Genomic DNA, 18207 nt, shown 5'->3' with positions numbered 1-18207 from the left:
CCTTTCCAACCTTAACTATTCTATGATTTTTTAGGAGCACTGACAAACATTTCAGGGTATAGACTAAAACAGGAGTCAAAGGAAAGAAAACTAGCTAAAGAGAAGGTAAGTATGTTCTGCCTAAACCAACTCAAACAGGAAGGCTACTAGGAGACCTACACACTGTGATAATCAGTCATGGAAATGGGTTAACATGAAACAAATGATTCAAGAAAACTAAGGGAAGGAGCAAAACACCTTAATAAAAAGAATAAACACAGAGTGAACATTTTTAGCAAGTATTCAAGCTATCATCTGCATATTTTCAAGTATCACCATAAAAACGTAAGATAAAAGTTGACCCTTATGATATATTAGAAACAATGATACTTTTATATTTCCAGAGCCTGCTAGTGGAAAAGATTCTCCATATAAGCCTGGAGATAAGGAAAAGTAAATAGACACTAATTTTATGATGACATAAAATCAGTTTTTCATAGTGATTACAGAATAATAGAATCATAGAATAGTTTGGGTTGGAAGGATTTGGGTTGGAAGGTTTAAAGGTCATCTAGTCCAACTGTCTCCTGCAATGAGCATGGACATCTTCAACCAGAGCAGGCTGTGTGCATTTGGGATGGAAGAGAGGAACAAGTTTAAAGTGATTAGGGAGAAGAAAACAACACTTTTTCAGTAATTTTCTAGTTAAGTTATGGAGAATATAACTGTCGCTCAAGACAAGTTGCAAAAATGTTCTTCCTTTAATCCCTAATGTAAAATATATAATTTTTCAATCCACAGAACTTCACAGTAACAATATTTTATTGACAAAAACGTCTTACTTTCAGAAAGACTAATTTATTACAAACGGTTTGACTGTATTACTGTAGTCAGTACTCAAAAAAAAAAAAGTGAACATATATGTACATACCACTAGGGGTCAAGATGAATTTGCATCTTGAGGGAAAAGAAAATAATCTTTTTTCCTGTAATTAGGAGGTAAGTATACTCATGTCTAAGCGACAGCAGTACTTTATAAAGATGTGTCTTCCTTTGTAGTTCACACACAGGTATTTTTGTTTGGTTCTGCGATTTTGTTGCGGTTTTTTTTATAGTTTGGTTTGTGGTATTTGTTTGCAGGGGAGGGAGGAGTTATGTCGTAAGGAAAAAGGAAAAGTTATTTTTATTAACAAAACAATACCAGTGAAACAACAAATTCTTAGAATAGAAGAGAAAGGCTGGAAATATTAAGACATGCCTTTATTTTAAATATTTAAGGTAAGCCAAGGCACCTATATTCTACATAGATAAAACCCCATTATTTTACCTATCTGCATTTAAATTGTTAAAGAAAATACTTCTATACCTAAATCTACACAAGAATGAATATCCATACCACAATCTCCAAGGCTGCTCTATGCCTGAATTCCTTTCTCAAGAATTATTTGGCTTATCTCTTAATGTAACAAAAGAGAGCCAGACAGCCTCAAATGAACTCTCAGAATCAGGAAAGACCAAAGTAAGGAAAGACATTAAAGACTCAGCAAAACACTATTTTCTATTGTTATAGTAACTGCGGCCACAATTGTGGTTCAATGCTGTAAAGTGGAAAAGGTTCAAATGCCACACACAAAAAGCTTCTTATCCTTGAAGAAAGACTTACATGTTTCTTCTTCTTTAACCTGAATTCTCTAACAGATCATTCAAAAAAATCCTACAGAAGCCAAAGACAGTCTTTTCATTTACCACATAATTTTACACAAAGAGAAATAAACCCAGGTAAGATTCACCTCTTCTTACAGGGAAAACAAAATTCAAGTTTCAATTAAAAGAGCAATATATATTAACATATGATAATTGTAAATATACCTTGCCAAATCCATACAGCTATCAGTCAAACTTGTTGAAGAATTGAAATATTCTCTGCTAGCAGCCAAAACTAGTTCAATACTTTTTGCATAGCTGACTCGATACTGTGGCTTCCCTTTCGATGAACTTGGTAGATCCACTGACCAAATACTGCAATGCATCATCTGACCAGCCAAGTGGATATTGTCTATACTGCTTGAGCATAAAAGACTTTCCGTGAATATCTAAAAGAAAGAACAATAATTCAGTAATCTGCAGCAGCAGCTTCAGATAAACTTACTGCATTATACAGAACCAATCCCTTTGAATAAAAAGGATCTTTGAAGTCAAAAGAATATATACAGTCCAAGAAGAAAATGTAACTTCTACAAAGAGAGTATTTCCACTATTTCTTTCAGCAAAGCTGAAATTAACTAGCAGCTGGTTACTTCCACTTCCTGAAGAAAGAAGCTTATTAGCTGCCTTTTTACAGTATGACTTTGAGATCAGAAATTATTTATACCTATATTCTGAAGTGTTAATAGGATGTAAGAATCTGAAAAGGCAGTTCAGTATTAGCACTGTAAAACCAACAATATATGAGAGAAAAAATTTTGTATCCCTGAAGAACTAAAAATATTCAGAACTGAGCATGTAAGATGTTCTTTAAGTTTCAGTCAAGACTATCTTCAGAGAATGCATACTAATATAATGCTGTATCTGCCACTAAACACCTGTTATTTTGCCCGCTTTTAGACACTGAAAATTATCTCTATTCCTTACAAATTTTGTTGGGTTTTTGGTGGTTTGGGGGGGTAGGGGGTTTGGGTTTTTTTGGTTTTGTTTTTTCTAATTCTGTTTTATTTTACCACGATCAGTATTGTCCCACTGAAGAACAACATATGCATTTAATCACATCAGGAAACACTGCAGCTGCAACAACATGGCCTTTAGTAAAGGTTTTAAATTTCATAACAAATGAAAAAGGATCAATGAATCATAGAAAAGCCCAGGTTGGAAGGGACCTCTAGATCATCTGGTCCAACTTCTTTTGGGAAAGAAGGCATAGATGAGATAATCTATGCCACCCTATTCAATCAACTCTTGAAATTAAAGTATTTCTTCACAAGGAAGAACCTCTCCAAATCATCTCATGCACTGGAAAGGAACACAGTTCACAGTGCTTCTTAAAAAAAAGAAAAAAGAAAAAAAAAAAAAGAGAAAAAAAAAACCCCAGAATCATATAGTCATATCATCTCCACTTTCACAATATATTAATCCTCAAGGAACACTGAAAGATGCAAAGCATGATAGCTGATCCTTCTTCCTTAAAGACCACATACATACAATTTACCCTTCTCAAAATTTATGGACATGAAGCACTTCTCCAAGACGACAGGAATCGCTTTGCATGCAAGCAGACTTGAGTACGCATCATGCTAAAAAAAATCCTGACACAAACCTCACACGTGACTGTAAATCCTTACTGCCTCATCAATTTCCCAATTTTGAGGTTATCAAAGTATAATTGTGTACAACAGCACTACATTTCAAAGCATTCCTAGACCATTCCTCCTTTGTTGTGGGTTGGTTTTGGGTTTCTTTAATCAAGTGGTAAAGAGGTTAGAAAACAATATTAAGAAAAAAAATAAGAGCAAAGCAAACACTATTATTTTCTGACTGCTCTACTACAAGTTTTTTAGATGTACTTAAAAAAATACACCAAGTACACTAAGCCATAGCCATGAACATTCAATAAACTGCAGTTTTCTTTAAGCAACTTCAAACTGTACAACTACGGAGAGAGAGTGACTCTCTTTATGTGTAGATTGGATAGCATTACTTTTTCTCCTTCGTTTTTTTTTTTTCTAATTTGCTTTCAGAACTTCTCCCAAGAGCTAATCAGATTGGTAACCATAAGCCATTAAATGTGCAAACTGTAATAAAACACTCTAAAACTTTTAACTATTTAAACACTGCTTCTCCTGGATACAGCAGTGTTTCTGTAATGAACTGAAGTATATTAAAGTGAAAATGTAGATAAACAATACATGTCATAGCAAATGACACATCTAGATCAGTTTAATAGCTGTCTTTTGCAAGTATTAATGACACAGGTTTGGGGTTTATGCACACGCAGGATTTTATTTTTTTCCTTCAATGAAATTAGGTATCTCACATTATTTTACTTCAGCTGCAAGCAGTAGGAAGTCCATAATCCTATAAGGACCTTGGATAATATTATCAAACTAGAATTTTGTGTTTAAGAACTACTCAACTGAAGATAACATTTAGCAAAAAAATTGTTTATTTTCATTATTTTTAAGTGTCTATTACTGAACACATTTGTACATAGAATTATGAAGTCTCAAGAAGCTGACTCAATTTAAAAAAAGTTGAACTGTAGTAAAAGATACAGAGCTTATCTATCAGAGGAGCTTTTGATGAAATGAATTAACACTGAAGTTTCTGATTTGAATGAAAGTATCTTCAAAGAGCCAGTAGAAAACCAAGCAACATAACACATGAAAATGTATTTACATTTGTGAACAACAATATGAAATGAGAATTTGTAGCTTGCTTGGGACATAAATTGGTAAGAAAACATAAAACTCACCTCATAGCAAGAATCTGAATGTAAACATGTATACACTTTCTGCTGCATGTCTAACATATCCTGGAGCAATTCCTTCCAGTGTGTCTCACTGACTGATGGTTGCCTGCAAGCATTTTAAAAATTAAATATTCTCTTCCTCAATGAATTTAAAGAAAAGCAGTAGGGAACACTATTGTTCCATCACAAAAAATACGAGTTTTCTCAAACGAGTTTTCTCAATCTTTAATTGGACTTTTAACCAAAAGTGACTTAAAGACAGAATGCTTTTAATAATAATATTTGTTAAAACAGTGTCTGTGGGTTAACATTATTTGATGACAAAAATGCAGTAACCAAGGTGCTTTTTCTGATAGTCTTTTGTGTAACAAGATGGGGATTTAAGCAATCTTGATCAAGATCCCCCAAGTAGGTTTTAATAATTTCCAGTAATAGCTCAGAAAGTTGCAAGTGCTATCTTCTGGCTGATCCAAGAACATCTGGGTAAAAACAAATTTGTAGCAGCAACCAAAGATCATTAAAGTGCTGTTCACTGCAGGCAATCTCAAATGACTAATCAATTGCATGCAATCACAGGAGAATGGATATGCAAATTTATTATGCTCTTTAAGTGGAATGGTATTCAGATTCTTGACTCTCTGGGTCTACGGATCTCTGTTTACTCACAATGCTTTCTATACAACTTAATGTACTCCATAAAAATTTTTACTAGTAAAAACACTAGGAAAGTTTTTTGACATCATCTTGAGCCTTTGAGATTTCAAGCACAGAGGTTTTTTAAGCTACAAAAGCCAGTCCAGCTAATAGTGATTTTCTCATGTGGCATTAGCTTTCACTTCAGCAAAGCAAACTGTCTCTACAAAAAGTGAATAATCAACATTTTTCATACAGAGGCATTGACTTGATCTTTCTTTAAAAAAATGCTACTCTACCATCACCAACAAACTGTTGTGCATGTTTACTTCAAACAAGAAAAAAAGAAAAAAAGAACCAAAAAACCACCACACACAGGGATGGCTGGTTTTCCCAGGGTTCAATCTTTGTATCTGCTTATGCTAAGAGTCGTGTAATAATTCATCTACAGTTGGAAGGCAAGTTAAGCAGAACAGTTGCTTAACAGAAAAATTGAAAAGTTATACTGGAAATGTAAGTGGTAGAATCAATACATAAAATCAATAAATTACCCTATTATAAGAGCTCCTAAGAAAACACACCAAAAAAAATAAAAATAAAAAAAGAAAGCACTATTTTACAAACCTTACACTCTCAATAAAATTAAACAGGTCTTTAAAGGACCTCTTTTAATAGAATCATAGAATATATTGGGTTGGAAGGGACCTTCAAAGGTCATCTATCTTAACTTTTACTGTTGATCACCTTGCAGTATTTTGCAGCCAGTATGCCTTTTAGGCTTGTTTACTTAAACACAAACTTACTGAAACAAGTCTGAAGCAAGACACAGATTTTTGGATGGCCAAAACATGTTAATCATCAGTTTAAACAGATGTGTCCTATGTACACCATGTTCAGTTTGAACACAATGGTTCCCTACTGCAACAGACAGGTACACCCTCTGAGGTTAAGTACTGTTACCTTACTGCCCTTTCCCCCTTAACTCCCATTTGCCTTTGAATACTAACTTGCGACCTGTGTGCCTTGTCAGCCTAATCATCAGCTTCCGTGCCTCCTTCACATTGTTCTTTGTGTCTTTCACAAAGGAAACAGGTTTCTGAAGTCCATGTTTCTCCAACAGCTCTGACACACTGTAAATGAATAGTCAACATTTTTGAATCCTGCACAGTTGTACAACTACCAATCACTGCTGCAGCCATCTTAAAGCTGTCTCAGACAATGTACTGCAAATGCAAACAGTCTGTAAGTCTGTAATAGTACAGACTAGCCAGAGTAACATCATTTACTGAAAAAAATTAATACTATAGAGTAAATGCATATCACCAATAACCTGATGAAATATCTTCACAGCTTTCAGGTTTTGATCACTCAAAGCATTAGAGTATCAAGATCAAAAAAAGTTCCCTGGTCAACCTTCTTCTCCCTAAAAAATAACCCAAAAGAAACAAACAAACAAAACACAAAACCCCTCAATTTTATTCTAAAAAACATATCTGTGCAGTTTTATAATATTCAAATAGCTAAAGCCATGCAAAATTTCTAAGTTCTGAATACAAAAACTTTCAGATTATCTTGCTGATAGCACTAAAAACGTAACAAATATTCTTGCTGCTTTCCTGTCATAAAAAATTTTTTGAGTATGCCTGGTGACTTCTGTAACAATATATTATTAATTTTAGCAAAATTAAATACCTAAGAATTCGCTCCAGTTCATCTACATCATCGTGAAGAGTGTCAGTTTTATCCGTTTCAGGCCTGCAAAGATATTGTAGAATTAATTATTTTTTTTATATATTTATATCCATACATCTTGTAATTTCTTCACATAATTCATATTACATAAAGATAAGCTGCTTGAAACATTCTTTTATGAAAATTGAATATATGTTTGCTTGAAAAGATTAAAACTGTTTGCTTCCTATTACAAGTACAGATAAAATTGAGAGGGTCCCTCAGTCTCCCAAGAACACAGCTTTTCCTTCTTCCTTACTTTTCTCAGGCTCTCTACTTCCTAGGTATAAAAGGTACTGGGAGAGTAGTTTAATCTCCTCCTCATGCTTTCAATTTCTCAAGAATTACTCACCTTTCATATAGATCATCTATACAGAGACCTCTCTCACAGGGCCATATTGCTGTTTATAAGCCAACTACAAGATGACAGTAACTGTAACAGGGCCAACAAGACCAGTAAGACAGCACTAACACTTGATTGCAACTCACCAGGCAACAGAAGTCTAAGAAACTAATACAAAAGCCCCGGTCTAGTCTGCTACTTTAAATCATGTAATCGTGTTTTGTTGCACTATCTGGTAGCGCACATACACAGCACAAGCACAAATACACATAGATGACCACGGCAACAGACAGGAACAGAATATTCCAGCAACATTATCTACCCTTTAGTGACTTTAAAACTATTTTTAAAGTATTAATTCAGAACTATATTTAGCATATCCAAAATATTTAGAAATAACTAGCTGAAAATGTTTACCCATATCCTCTTTGTGGAAGGCACTCCAAAATATCGTAACAAAGAGCGAGCTGGTCATCTCGTTCACAACTATAAATACATTCCAATGCTGTAATCATAAGCTGATCTTGATCAGGAATAATTTTTTGCTGACACTAACAGGAAAAGGAAGCACATTATTTTTAATTTTCTCTTTCTAGTTCAACAGTTTATTCTGAATTTACAAAGATGTGAACTCCAAGCAAATAAATTATCTCTAGTTGTAATTAAACTGTTTCTTGCTAACTCTTAGTGAAGTATCTGCTGAAGGTAGAACCTGAAACATAACTCAGCCAGTTTTCTACACTGTAGACACTGAAATAACAGTGGTACACTATTATACACATTATACACTTTTTGAATTTGAAAAGTGGAGAAGGTGCAGGACAAGAAGGCAGCAACTGCTGCAAACATTTGTCAGATTTATTTAATACATGTAACAATATCAATATACATAAAATAACTGTGGTTTTTTGCTTCACTGGTTGATTTCTGTCCATACACTTAGAACGTATCTAGAAAGTATGCAAAACTGTGCTTATGTGCTGTGGAATAATTATTTAAACTGTAGAAGAAGCATGAAATACTCAATATAGAAGGTAACTTCAACCCTTACTCATGGAACTCTTGGCCCTCATTTTATTCTTTACATTTGCTGGGGAACGGAGAAAAAGGAAATAACTTTAAATTTCCTGCTAGCAAAATTCCTTATGAAAAAAGTATTAGTGAGATCATGAAACTTCCATTTTTTAAAAAGCAAGTATGCTAGGAATTTACTTTAAACATGTCACCAGAAAATTACTTCAAAGAAGAATCTTCACAATAATTTTTCTTTTACTAGTTCAAGATCACAATTACATTAGTTTGACAATCTCACCAAAGACAGTTCAGCTGCATTGTAACTTATACTATAACACATTTTAAAACATAACAAATCCTGGGTACAAGAAAAGGAAAAGACCAGAGACAAATCTCACGTAGAAGATGAACCAACCCTGTTTATGAATTCACCTCTTCAGGACAAGAATCTCTAAAGAAACCAGTAGAATCATGAGAGCTCTATACTTACAGCAGGTTTTGAATTCTGAAATATCTTCAGAGGTAGAGTCAGGTCTTCCTTTGCTAATGTTACTAAATATTCTTTAAAAAGTGAATTTGCAAGACCAGGGGACTGATTTTCACAACGGTGGAGAAAAGGGATCATCCACTGATAAACATTCTTCACATATTTTTCATTAGAAGACTAGAAAGCACAGTGAGTTACAGAGAGGAGAAAAAAAAAGAACAAGTTCAGCTTCACTGCTGAAAACAAACACCAAAAACCAAACAGAATGTATTTACATCAATATAATTGAAACAGTATCTTCACCTGTCACAAACAACAGCCGAAGCCTGACATTTACCACTGTTGCACACATCACTAAATCATGAAGCACTGAAACAATCCATTGCCCTTCTCCTACACAGTGGCTTGGGGAAACCAAGCAGTAAAGTAAGGAGTAAAGCTCATTATGTGAGGAAAGCATAGCCATCTTCCTCCTGCAGAATGAGTCAAAGATTGGCTTGCATTCATGTCAGAGTAGCATTACTTTCAGTAGGCCAGAATGGAAGACAACTGGTAAGTGCTTACTTACATCCTAGCAAAATTTAGAAAATTCTGAGTATTCTCCTCTGGTGCTTACTCATTCCTCAAATGAATTTCAGACCCCTGTTCAGTTTCTAGGCATTTTTCAGCTTTTCCAAGAGGTCTTTTTCTATTCTGAAATGCCATGCACAGGCTGAACACAGAGAAGAAGAAAACCATACATATGCTACAGAGGCAAATGCTAAGATTTCTGTCAATATTTAAAGAAACCAAAAAAAATCCAAGGCAAACAGTCAATGTTACTGCACCTGCAGCATCATCAGCAGCTACGCTGAAGATCCTTTAGAAAGGGTCAATGAAAAAGCAATTCACAGCTTTCAGAAGACTGGTTTTATTAATATTTCATCCTGTGCCTAGGACTAAGAAACAGGATTTTGAGAAAACTGAGCCATTTTGGCTTTTGTTAAAACAAATGAACAAAGAAAAACAAACAAACAAATATCACAACAAAAAAGGAACAGCAGAAGTGTTGCATTCTTGCTGAATTAAAGATTTTTCATCAGAAAACTGTCAGCCACTAACAGTACCTTTATATACACAGGATCCGGGGTAATCCTAATTACTGGAAAATAAGATATACCAATTTATTCAAAATACTTACATTCTTCATCAACAGTCTCAGCTTTTCAATGTCTTTCATCTCTGCAAGTTCCTTCAAAGTTAAGGTTCGATCACCATCAGTCTCATAAACCACTGTCTCAAGGGTGATCAGATTGTCACAAAGCACCTGCAGACCAGGAATATTCCTCTCCATGCCAAGACGAACAAGGGACAGAGCGCAGTCCACCTGAATAATAATAAAAAAAAAAAACCTGCTCTACAACTGTTCACCAAAGAAAGAAAACCGAAGTCCAGTCTGTCTCCTGTTTGTGTGTCTATTTTTTTTTCCCTTGTTCCTTTTGTTGATAGGTAGTTCCAAGTTCCTGGAAGTTTTGTGGAATGTATATTCCTAAATGGATTGCTCTTCTCAGCTTTATAAAGACCAAATAAAATGTTTAATCTTAGTGGATAATGTCATTATAGGCTTTTGACCCACATGTATCTTATTGATGTTTGTAAATTAGGAGAATACTGTTCTTTCTGGATATCACACATAGAGATAGATCACCTTATCTCACTGCATGAAATATGAAGGATTGCTGTAAACTAAGACAACCAGATAAATGACTGATGTTATGAATAGCTCTAAATGTAATGTGACTTTCCTAGCTGACAATGAATTAATAATTTTAATTGTTGCCTTTTATTTCACAGAAGATAATGACAGTCTTTTTCCTGGTGACTGAAAATACCTTTATACAAAATGTTTCGAATTCAAAGAACACAATATTGGCTGTATGTACCTTGTGAAGCAGACACAGATGTGGAAGAGTAGAATGCAATTTCATTTATATTTTAGTAATCTAACTGGTCCCTGGAAGTTGCTTTTATTTCCATACCTACTGATAGGCTGTTAAGATCACAGGGAACTATGATTAAAGAGCCTCGAAGAATATAAGAATTTGCCCATCAAAACTAACTCACAGTGATACTTCCAGCCAACCTCCTTTACATGCAGCTAAATTGGCTTGAGAAGCAATAAATACTGGAGCACATCAGTGACGAGCTCTAGTCTTACTTGCAATGCTTATCTTCACCACATAGTATTTCAAACGCCTTTCAAATACGAAGAAAATACAGCAGAAATAAGCTGCATGGTAGTCCCATGATAGTGCTACATATAGCATATCATGGCAACACAACTGCCACATATCGATATAAATTACCTAGTATCATGTGAAAGATAATAAAACATGTCTCCCAATACCCTGTGCACAACATTCTCTCATTTGCAAATAAAGTGTAATGGTAAATATTTTTCATGGACTACGAAGTGCTATTGTCTACTATTATAAGTCAAGTGAAAGGGAATCTAATGGCTTCCTATTCATTCGTATGGATCAACTATTTGGTTGAGCAAACTTTAGGACAAGCATAAGTACACTGAAAATGAAAAGCCAAATAATTCAAAAGCCACAATGGAGACTGAGAAACAGTGAGGGAAAAGCATCCCATTAATACTTGTTAAGACAGGATTCTGTTGAAGACGACTGATAAGCCTGAGGCAGCCATCATCATTTCTTTGCTGATTTTCTCACCTGCATCGCGTATTTTTCAATTTCCTGTGCTCTGCTCAAATACCAGTCAGTAACGAGATCTACTGAAAGGTCAGTAGTCCTGTACTTCAGTAACTCGGGTTGTGTTTCATACAGAAATTCACCCTCATCTTGTGAAGTCGGTTCAACAATCTTCCTTTAAAAAAGAAAAAAAATGTTTACGTATACATTTTCTCACTTTCTTTTTTTACATCAGTCTTTTTCCTAAAACTGCTAGTTGTAATGAAAAAAAAAAAAAATGATGCAATCAACGTACTATCACACTAATAATATAATGAGACTCGAATGCCAATCACAGTAAGCATCTATTTTTGTCAGCAAAGTAACTAGTAAGAGATTCCAAACATGAGACAGATCATGAAAGAAAGAATCCTCTCTACTAAAGACACAGGTATGCCCAACTTCTGCTTTATATCTGTTCCTCACACAGTGAAAGGCAGTTTTGTGATCCACTAATGATGCTATGATAACATTATGGCTGACATGCAACAAATAAATCAGGATTTCCAGCAGTAATCTCCCCCTCCTGCTCACATACATTTGCAAAAGTTACTCCTCACATAATCACGCTGCATATACTGGGTATTTCCCACATTTTAAGAATTAGTAAGTCAATTCTTTACCTGGAACGTACATAAATATAGAAAAAAATTTTTGCTTTTTCTATATACTTACCTGCATTCTGCTTTTTCACACCAGTCTTCTTCACGATGTTTCTGCTCATTCCAAGGAAGAATTCTCAATGTCCCCTTCTTGTAACTGATATAACAGAAAAGGGAAGCTTCAGGCAATTTTTAAATCAATGAAAGACAAAGCATACACAAGTATTTCAGTGAATTCATAATAAGCAATCCTTTAAGATGTATCACTTCTTAATGAAGCTTTACAAGTGTGATTTTGCCTGTATATTATCTCTACAATCACACATTCTACCTATACTATTAAAAATCCACGAAGAGAAATTAATGAATTTGTTTTCTTACTGACCATACCTTAAAAAAGGAAAAAAACAGAAAAAAACAAGGAAAAAACCCAACCCACTGCACACTTTAAGAATTTTTATCACTTTGCAGTAAGTATTCCGACTCCATATGCCGTCACGGAAGACTGAAATGAGTAAAAACCTATATACAGGTTAAAAAAAACCCCATATAATTCTTCAAATTTCAGCACAATCCTTGTACTGAAACGAAACAAGATACAACCTGCTGTACTGATCTGCTTAATGATGTTTAATGAGGTTTTCTGACTACAAACTTCCACAGTGAAACATACTCTAAATATTGAGGTTGAAGAAAAAAAAAAAAAAATCTGTTTAAGATGCAGAAGAACACCATGGGCTATTACCAGAATGATTAGTTATAGCTGTTCAAGCAGCATAAAAAAACAAAGAAACCCACGTCAAGAAACGCATAACAAACTACAGGGAAGAAAACAGCCACATAGGTTCTGGCATTTGTAGAAATAAGAAACAAATCTCATACGAAGTAAGGACATTAAAGTTTTGGCATACTGCAGCAATAAGCTATTTTAAGTCTCATTCATTTCCTCCTGACCCTGATAACAAACAGCAGAAGCAATACTACATGGACAATCCCTATTCATAAATTAACAGCCAATATAATCTTCTCATGGCTTGAAGGGCAGCACTGTAACTCAGTGGAGTGAGAAACTTATCTTTACCAGCTGAAATGTCAAAGAACAGAAAAGCCAAGGAATGATTAACGCTCCCTTCCAAAATATAAAATCAAGACAGTACAGCAGGTCTTTATGTTACTATCAATAATTTTCTCCTTTGTATGTTCTGTAACACATAAAACTAGACAAAATTTTATTGCCTGAAACAATTTGTCTTCATAGTAAATTTTTTCCATTCAATTCCCAGTAGGCTTGAGAAGACATTTCAAGGGATTGTTCGGTTGTTTTACTTGTGTTTTGTTTCAGGAGGTAAATCTTTGCACTGTGTTCATGGGTGTCTCAAGTAAGAGCATCCCACCTGAATATGGGTTGCCATACAACCTCAAGGGCCCTAGAGAAACTTTTGGGAAAATTACTTTGGTTTGGCTGTTCCTTTATTGTTTGGCTTTGTTGTTATTAAGAGAAAGAAGTCATGCAAAATAGTAAGGAAATAGGTTTTTAATAGATATTTAATAGATATTTAAATGTCAATGTTTCCTTTTTTGGCTTACAAATTATTGAAACAGAAAATCTCTAGAAATAAGCAAAACCAGCAGAAGTTTAGAACACAAATTTAAAGCTGCCCATGCATGTATGTGGGATCTGAATAACAAGGACCCAAGACATTTTGAAACTCACACAATGTCTCCTAATGCTACTACTTGCCTGTACTGCCAAATGCTACATTGCACACATCTTTCTTAAGCTGCCGCACCCTGCATACTTGCCATAGATGTTGCAAAGTTACATTCTGGAACTACAGCTCCAGTTAACAAATTCTTTCTTAACTAATTCAGTAGCATAACAGGTTTATAATTCAAGTTGCCAAAACTTGCAACTCTTCTTAACTGATCTGCATTATCAGGATGAATTATTTGTTTCTTCCTTCCATTTATTATTAACAAGTTGAACCACTTTCCTGACCCTGATAAAAACTTACTGGAGACTAAACAGTTTTATTTTTATGCAGGAAAGCTATTCACCCAGCCTAAAATTGAAAGTTACTAGAAAACACTTCTTTCAATAGACTGATGCTATCACCTATCCAGCCCTTCTGTCCTTCTCCCCAACTCATTTCAAAAAATAAACTGTATTTTCCTCTCTGCATCTAAAAGTAGGTATTTTCTTCCCTATTCTTGTAACCAAAAAAAAAAAAAAAGACCCAAAATAAGAAAACCAAAACCAAAAAATCGGCACACCTGGGTTTGTCTATAAATTCCAACTGCTTCAAATATTTTTTAAAAATACGTTTTAATATAGAAACCTTTTCAAATAACAGAAGTCATAGATTAACTTCTCCAACACCCCACTATGGCTTATAGCTTCAACTAGAAATCTATTGCTTAAAAAATTTCTTGCTGAAAAAGATCTCCCTCAGTTGGAGTTCCCAGGCTTTGCTCTCTTTGATAGTTACTTTGCTTCCCCCTTTCCCCTCACTGCAAAAATTCATCAACTGAGGAAGCAATGTGCAACTATGCCTCCCTCTGCCTACCCTACTCAACAAGGTGCAACAGAAAAAAGTTGAAAACTACAGAGACAATCAGTGTGAACAATCCAATGTAAGAAGTGTGTGATCATTCTTTCTATAAAAGCCAGAGGAGAGAGAAGAATCCTTGAAGAAAGAAAACACTAAGACTTACATCAAGTTTTTGATTTTTTTCACTTCACTTAACCAGGAAACTGCATTTCCTTGGTTTTACTTCCTACAACAATGTAAGCACTGGTGAGGCCAGCAGAGCCTCATTTAAAATAAACAGCCAATACTCTTCTACAGCATATGCAGCTAAGCTGTTAACTACACGCTGCATTATACAGAAGATAAAACACCATGTATTTGGATTGAAAAATGGAAAGAATTCTTGGAATAAAGTGTCATGAAACTCTACTATGTCTAAAAAACATCTAGGTAAGGAAGATTTGAGCCACATATTATAGACTTCAGGTAAAAATTGAAATGTGCTTGCCTGTACCTATTTTTTTGCCTTGGCTACTCCTGTTGTCCATTTGCCTTCTGGCCAGGTCTACCAAGACCAGTGCCATCTTTCAGCACAAGATATGGCAGTAATGAAACCTACAGGTGTCCATACACACCAATTAAAGATGTTCATACTTCAAAAGTTTTCCATAAAAGCTTAGTAACAGACCCCACCACGAAATACTAAAGACAAGAATTTTCAGTTCATGGGAATCATCATGCAGTGCAATCTTGACTGGAAAGCATCTTCTCCAAGGTTAGAATTAAATCCTTTAAGTCAGGTGTATAAACAAGCCATGAAAAATTCTTTTAAAAGTATTTTCTGCTCTGGCTCAATTTGCCATTTTGAAAGTATTCGGTTCACCAAAGGAATAAATTGGGAGAGGTATTTTAAATTTTTTAAGATCTCACAAAGAGTCAGAACAGCACTCAGTAACTATGTCCTCTAAATTCTTAAAGAAAACAATATTATAAAAAGATACAACTGAAAACTATCTCATCCCTGAAGAAATCAGCAATTATGGAAAGCCAGTTGTAACAGATACATTTTGTGCTGAGCAAAGTTCACCAAAAAAAACCCCAGCGAAATCCACACCACTCTGAGCTGACTGCTAAGTTCATTCACATTCTCAGCAACATTAAGAAAAATCCGTAACTCCCTCCTGCCTCCATGCCCTTCTCATTCTTAAGAGTTTAGAAAAATAATATTTGAATTCAAATACAAGGAATGGAATAAACCAATTTCAACACCAGCAAAGGATCGAAGATCCCTGTACTGCAGTCCTTCATAAAGTCAAAGAAATTACTAAAATGCTAGATTTATCTCAACATTACAAGGGTTTTTTTGACTGATACTTATGGTTTAGCACAGATTAATTTTTCCCTTAAATTTCCATTATCAGTAACTCCAGTGACTCATGCAGTAACAGAGATCAGCAAAACTTAGGAAAAGTAGCTGTTAAAATCAAAACAAGTCAGTTGAGAAGGATTTCAGGCATCAAAACACCACTGCAGTCTGCAAACTCAGAAATGCAGCTGAGACAGAGAAGAGAGAGAGACAGACATGAACACATACATGCAGAGAGGTAGGGCTTCCATTCTTCTATCATGATTTTGTTCACAACAAGCAGCAAATCCAGTTGAACTGGGGCACATCTGAACCACCACACACACCCCTGTGCACAGTCTAACTGGGCTGGAAGTGGGGAATGCAGCAGGCATGGGCAGGTTGCCCTGTGTGCAACATACACTATGCTTCTGTGTCAGAATTCATTAGTCTCTCTGCTTACACACACAACTTTGCCGTTTTGTTCTAGAAACAATAGTCCCACAGAGGTCAGACTCATGCAGGTTAAGTGTGCACAGAATATTCCAGATATGGGGACAGATCACCATAGTCACTAAGGCAGACTGCCTTCTTTTCCTATTTAAAGAAACTGTCAGCTGTGCCATACCACAAATATTAGCTGGGGGGGGTTGGGGGCTGTATTTATTTTCATTTTTTTCCTGAGCCACTGCTTCTCCCCCTCCTTTAACTTTCTCTGTCTTTTCAGCAGTAGAATAAATATGATTGGAGCACAGTAAATTGACAAATTGTAGAGATACTCAACTCCATTTCTTCAGAAAGAGCTGACTTCCTGTATTGCTCTTTTTGCTCTATTGTTTATATGGGCTTGGCAATTCTTCCCATTCTTTTCTTTGACAAAAGAGGTCCATGCTATTCTAGTTTCCCTATCCTACCAACTGCATTTATTCAAACCTGCAGATTATTTTTCTCTCCAAGGACAGGCTTTCAAAACCAGAAGGTCTAATTCCATTTTAAGGTCAGAGACCCATTCTTTCTATTATCAATAGCAACTGCATGGGTTTTTTTCCCTTCAAGCATTTCATACAGCAGGCCTGTCTCAAAGACTCATCTAGTTGAGCATTAGGGATTTTTTTAAAATCTTTTCCCTTGTAAACTTGCACACATTGAAGCCAGCCTCTAAGGCAAAAGGCAGTTTGCCCCGACACATTTATGCAACAGTATCTTTTGCTGAAAGACAGGCACATTTTTAAGAGTAGGGTTTGTGGGTTTTTAGGTTGTGGGGGTTTTTTTTTTCTCTAAAAGTATTTTGGGAGTAGATGAATCTGCCTTTTTTTTTTTTTTTTTTTTAAATCAGGTCTCAGCAGCAGCAAAAATAATGTTGTAAACACTTAACTCTGCATTTAAAAACTTGTGTGTCAAACTGGAATAGTTCTGAATGTAACGCATTTAAGTAAGGCACCAAGTATTGATCTGTTAGAGGTGACAAAGCTATATACAAAAGATATAAAAATGAAGTATTGTTTCCATCAATGGTTTTGTTATTCACTCAATATTTTTGAAGAATGTACTTGATTCCAATTTTATTACATTTATTTTCAAAATTATTTCAAATTTAAGTTTTGTGATAAGAAGAATATAAAATCCTGAGGTTCAAATAATCTTTTACCCCTGATGACATTTGCACACTTACCAGAATTTATGATTTCTATATTTTACTACAGGTATACTGTAAATTATTTTAGAACTCACATTCAAATCAGCACTTCCATAATCTCACTACATACAGAGGCAGGAAAAGTAGGCTATATTTAATACATACAGATGTATATATGCAGGATCTGCAAGAAAAGTTTTTTAATTTAATCCAGAAACTCATTCATCTGCAGTTTGTATCTTCTCAAATAGCAATGGGGAAATAATTTCTTGTTTCTCCTGTTCTGCAATGCGTACAGCTCTGGAACAGCTTTATTATGTCACAATTATTCTATAACTGACGATGAAATATAATAAGAAATGTATCCCAGATATGCAGTCTTAAATATCTATGTATTGCATTTTTCATATTGCATGAAAACATTCTTTTCTACCATTACAGTAGTTTAGTAGTGAATTACTAAATGCAACTATATAACTGCATATATTTTATATTGAATAATTGGAAAACTATGTGATATAGAAGTAGTGGGCGGAGAGTGTAGCTCTTTATTTTCCAGGAATATCCACAGGGCATGTGACAAATAAGACTGAAGTACAGCTGGTGCCTAAAACAGAGTGCAAAAAACAGCACACGTTTTGGGAAAACAGATCTACATAAATTAGTGGAAAAAGTATCCCAGCTGCTTTTGGCTGCCACAGGAAACTCC

At 35.0% G+C, this 18207-nt stretch overlaps 1 protein-coding gene across 1 annotated transcript in view; it reads right to left on the bottom strand.

Moving 5' to 3' along the window:
- Positions 1–1848: 1848 nt before the first annotated feature.
- Positions 1849–18207, bottom strand: part of LOC104405677 (neuroblastoma-amplified sequence-like) — a gene marked incomplete at both ends in the record, with an annotated part of 33075 nt that continues 16716 nt past the window's right edge. The window contains 9 exons of the mRNA XM_010014446.1: positions 1849–2072; positions 4445–4547; positions 6082–6204; positions 6767–6829; positions 7566–7699; positions 8653–8826; positions 9830–10015; positions 11367–11520; positions 12060–12143. Coding sequence (XP_010012748.1) covers positions 1849–2072; positions 4445–4547; positions 6082–6204; positions 6767–6829; positions 7566–7699; positions 8653–8826; positions 9830–10015; positions 11367–11520; positions 12060–12143 — 1245 coding nt within the window. The remainder of the gene's footprint in view (positions 2073–4444; positions 4548–6081; positions 6205–6766; positions 6830–7565; positions 7700–8652; positions 8827–9829; positions 10016–11366; positions 11521–12059; positions 12144–18207) is intronic.

Source organism: Nestor notabilis, unplaced genomic scaffold (assembly GCF_000696875.1).
Source record: "Nestor notabilis isolate BGI_N333 unplaced genomic scaffold, ASM69687v1 scaffold25105, whole genome shotgun sequence".
Classification (NCBI taxonomy): Eukaryota; Metazoa; Chordata; class Aves; order Psittaciformes; family Psittacidae; genus Nestor; species Nestor notabilis.
This window is presented reverse-complemented; position numbering and strand designations above follow the sequence as displayed.